This window comes from Echinops telfairi, unplaced genomic scaffold, assembly GCF_000313985.2.
Source record: "Echinops telfairi isolate 266 unplaced genomic scaffold, ASM31398v2 ScPeMD7_8;HRSCAF=38, whole genome shotgun sequence".
In the NCBI taxonomy this organism is placed as follows: domain Eukaryota; kingdom Metazoa; phylum Chordata; class Mammalia; order Afrosoricida; family Tenrecidae; genus Echinops; species Echinops telfairi.
Window position 1 is genome coordinate 1,716,278 of NW_022103905.1, and position 4,416 is coordinate 1,720,693.

Consider the following 4,416-nt stretch of genomic DNA (forward strand, 5'->3'; position numbering starts at 1 on the left):
AAGGACTCAAGTAGAAAGCAAATGTTTTGAGAATGATGATGGCAACAAATGTACAAGCGTGCTTGACACAATGGATGGATGTATGGGTTGTGATTAGAATTGTAATAGCCCCCAATAAAATGATTTAAAAAAAGAAAAGAAAGAAAAACCCTCTTTGTATATACCTACATGAGAAAACTCGGGCTGGGACGGGACAGGAAGTGACCCAGGAGTGAAGACTGGTGTGCTCTGAGAGACTGGGGTTGAGGCTTGTGGTGACACAGTGGGCTCAGGTGGGGTTTCTATCTCCATTTGTTCATCCTCAAGCTTCTTCGGGAAAGCTGCTCCTCCTCCTTCCTCAGATAACATGGACACGTCCACTGGCTTATCTGGTTTAAAAGAAAAAGGAAAACAATCACTCATCAGCATTACTCATCTTCTAACACCACTTTTAACAATTACAGTACAGAAATGTATGCTTCTATAAAAGTGACTTCATTCTCAGAAAAATCGATAGAATTATACTGAGTTCTAGAAGCACTTACTTGAGTGTGAAGGTGGGGTAGGGGCTCCACATTCCCAAAATATTTAGATGGGATGAATCTGGGACTACATCTCACTCATCCATATGATGTTACATTATCTGACTGTTCTGCATCTCTTTCCTAATTAACACTCAATTTTACATTTGCTTAGGAATACCGAGATTAATGACATCTAATTTAACCATTGTATAATTCTTCCTTAAACCTTAAAAAACAGTGAGATGGATGCCAGGACAAATATAGTGGATGGGGGAGGGGGGCACCTGCCCCCCACACCCATACCTTTTCAGTGTCCACCCTTGGTTCTTAGTTTGGCCCTCCAGCCTCCCATTCTATTCTAATCCTAAATTATGGATCAGGTGCTGCAGGCCTTTATGAAATTACCACAGTAGAGCTAAGTATTTTCATTGCAACTTTTGACTTTTCTTACCATGACAATCACTTTATATGGCCCTATTGCTCTAAGTATTATAGATATAAAGGTTTCTGGTTACTAATCTAAGAAAAACAACAATAGCACAATCAGATACAAAGAGTCCTACAGTTATGCATACACTAAGAAAATACATTGAATTTTAAAATCTAATTTTACAATGTTCAAGAAAAAAGCAAACCATCATCATATACACAACACAATTTTGTAAAAAAAAATTTTTTTTAATTTATGAATAAGAAAGATGCTGAAAGAAAACACATCCAAATGTTGTCATTAGGTGCCAAGTCACAGCAGCTCTCTCTGTAACAGTGTCCACATACTAATTATCATCACATTTGAACTGGGCTATCACAGATGATTTTGGTTTCCTATACTTTCCAAACTTTCTATAATGAGAATTGGGTTTACAATCAGGAATAAAGGATTTTTTTATACAATTATGTTTATATTCAATGTTCACACCGCAGGCAGAAGCCATGGTAAATAGACCCAACTTAACTAAGTTTTTGGCGGGACAGTCCCAATTTTTAACTATTTTCCCCACGTCCTGTGGCATTTTTTAAAAGTCCCGATTTTTGGAAAGAATGCAAGACAAGCTAGGGTATACGGTTTTCAGCAGCCATGTGGCTATTCCGCCAGGATATGAGTTTTATCAATGGTGTCCCACTTTTGTCCCGCTTTACCAATGTCAAACTCTGGTCACCTTAAACTTACCTTGCATTAGGAAGATTTTTACAGAACCTCTTCACCTTTATTGGTTCACTGCCGACATCACTGATCTTATTATGCTCACACTGATCTTAGTTCATTTCAATACATACATCTGACTTCAAGGTAAAAACAGCCAATCACGAACTTTGTGAAAAGGCAGTCTAAGATTCAATTTTGTCATAGATAAATTACACTTGACAAAAACTAAGTGCGTATGGATTGTGGTAAGAGTTGTATAATAGAACGATTAAAAAAAAAACAAAAAACAACCTAAGTGCCCAGACCTCCATGACATCTAGCTGAGAAATTTCTCTGTGCTTCAGTTTCCCAATGTTTAAAATAAGAACCAAAAATAATGCCTAGTCCTTGGGATTGCTGTGAGGAGTCAATTGGAAGAATTAAAGCAAAGCATCCAAAATAGGTGCTGGCATATAAGAAGTGCTCAGTGAGTACTGGGTATTATACCATTTCTGGCATGTGGAAGAACGAAAGGGAGAAAATCATGGAATTTATTAGAAAAGGCTCTGTAGACAAAAAAAGGCTTTGTACAAAGAATCAGAAATATTTTTGAATGACTTGGATAGGAGATGAAGACAGTGCATAAAGGCTTAAATAATGAGATAAATTAAGTAAGCAAAAATAAAAGGTTTCTTATGAATAAACTAAGCCACAATCACCAAGTCCTCAAAGTAAGGGAATGAAGTCAACAGTTCTACTCCCAGATTATAACCACTCTGTGGCCAAAACGATTTTCATAATAGAGAAATAAGCTACACACACTGAAAACTAACTATTTGGGTTCTATTTCACCAGTTAAGCTCACATGAAGCTAGAAACTACTTAAACTTTATCACTAAACTCAATTCTCCACCATATTACAGCTCATTTGAGTCTGACTTTAAAAATTTAAGAATTTTCCCGTTCTAAAAAATTGATTAAAAAAAAAAAATTGATTCAACAATATAAAATTTCAAGAGGAACCACCGAGGAAAACACTTTACACAAGGGTCATATTCCTAAAGGTTGAACCATAAGTTCTCGAACTTATTTGGCCTACTGCCCCCTTTTCAGAAAAAAATCTACTCAGCATTACCAACTCCCCGCTTCCACCCCTGGGCAAAACTTCTACTGTATCCCAGTGCGGGATAAATAAAGTGTAGATATCTGCTTTTACAGCATGCCTAGCTGGGTCCAGCACACCCTTTTCAGAAAAAAATCTACTCAGCATTACCAACTCCCCGCTTCCACCCCTGGGCAAAACTTGTACTGTATCCCAGTGCGGGATAAATAAAGTGTAGATATCTGCTTTTACAGCATGCCTAGCTGGGTCCAGCACACCCAACAGGCAGTATCACACACTTTGAGAAACCCTGGGTAAGCAGACGTCAAGTCCCACTGAACAGTGCAGATCAGAGTTCTCACGCACAATGAAACTGCAATTCTCAAGGCCGAGTGCTGCTCCTCTGAAGTCAACAGAGAGAGATGGAGAGAGCTCACCTTTTCTCTCGCCTTGCTCTGTGGGACTGCTAGGGACGATAAATGGGGTAGATCGAAAAGCGTCAGGGGAAGGAGCAACAAGATCTGAGGAATTCCTTTATATAAAGAGAAAATTACAGGTTATTTTAATAAAGTCACAGTTCTTTGTTATTTTTACTTTGCAATAGCAAAAAACAGCTAAGTTATTCAGACAGATTTAGCATTTCTACTAAACAGCTACCTGCAAATAGAAAATCCATTTCCCAGATCAGACATTTTCAAAGTATTCAAAAGAAAAAGGAGTAAAGATACTCAAGTAATATAATTACATGAGACAGCGAATGACCAAACATCAAGATAGCATGATTAAAATGCAGGATGTGCAAGTGCTAACAAGTAAATTCATTTATAAATATGACATATAAAAAATATCACTTATTCTACTTTCTGCTAATAGGAAGACTATATGTTTATATATGAAGAAAAAAGAAATCTTTCTCTACAGAGAGATAAAGTCAACTACAATAATCTATATCACTGATTCTCAACCTTCCTAATGCCGTGACCCTTTAGTACGGTTCCTCATGTTGTGGTGAGCCCCCAACCATAAAATTATTTTCATTGCTACCTCATAACTGTAATTTTGCTACTGTTATGAATTGGGCGAGCCCTGTGAAAGGGTCGTTCGACCCCCAAAGGGGTCGAGACCAACAGGTTGAGAACTGTTGATCTATACTGTTATCTCGTGCTGTTAAAGGGGGAGACCTGCTAATAAAATAGAGAGCAGAATGCTTGTTTTGAATGCACGATGTTCTCTAAATGGGCATTTCCACACTAATCCAACTTTGGACTACTATTCTAAAGTTTCCAAATGTGAAAGCAGAATTGTCTGCCTCCAACAGCTTCCAGAAATTCTGAAGCCTAGAGACCTTAACATTTCTAGACTAGCAGGTAATGTTATGCCCATTAGGCATATAGTACCTTCTTTGCCCAAGCTTAGGATTACTTACGTGGATAGGCTCTCCTGAATAAGGGACCTCTGACCAGAGAGCTGTAAGAGTTGCAGAGTGGTGGCAGGTGTGGAGGTCTGAGAACATCCACTCTCCTCCCTTAAAGGAGTTGAGCAACTATCAGGGTCTATGAAGAAAAAATAAATTCTCATTGCATTTACTTTTCAAAATTACATCATTAAGTTGTCACATAAAAAAGCCACTTAGGACAGGGCAAGATATGACAAAATACCCATTTATAAACTATCAAGGGCTCATG

At 38.0% G+C, this 4,416-nt stretch overlaps 1 protein-coding gene across 5 annotated transcripts in view; it reads right to left on the reverse strand.

Moving 5' to 3' along the window:
* Window positions 1-4,416, reverse strand: part of TP53BP1 (tumor protein p53 binding protein 1) — a 79,981-nt gene that overhangs the window by 56,998 nt on the left and 18,567 nt on the right. For all 5 annotated transcript variants that reach the window (XM_045286419.1, XM_045286422.1, XM_045286420.1 and 2 more), the window contains 3 exons: window positions 4,158-4,284; window positions 3,169-3,263; window positions 169-368 (listed from right to left, as the gene is read on the reverse strand). In XM_045286419.1, coding sequence (XP_045142354.1) covers window positions 169-368; window positions 3,169-3,263; window positions 4,158-4,284 — 422 coding nt within the window. The remainder of the gene's footprint in view (window positions 1-168; window positions 369-3,168; window positions 3,264-4,157; window positions 4,285-4,416) is intronic.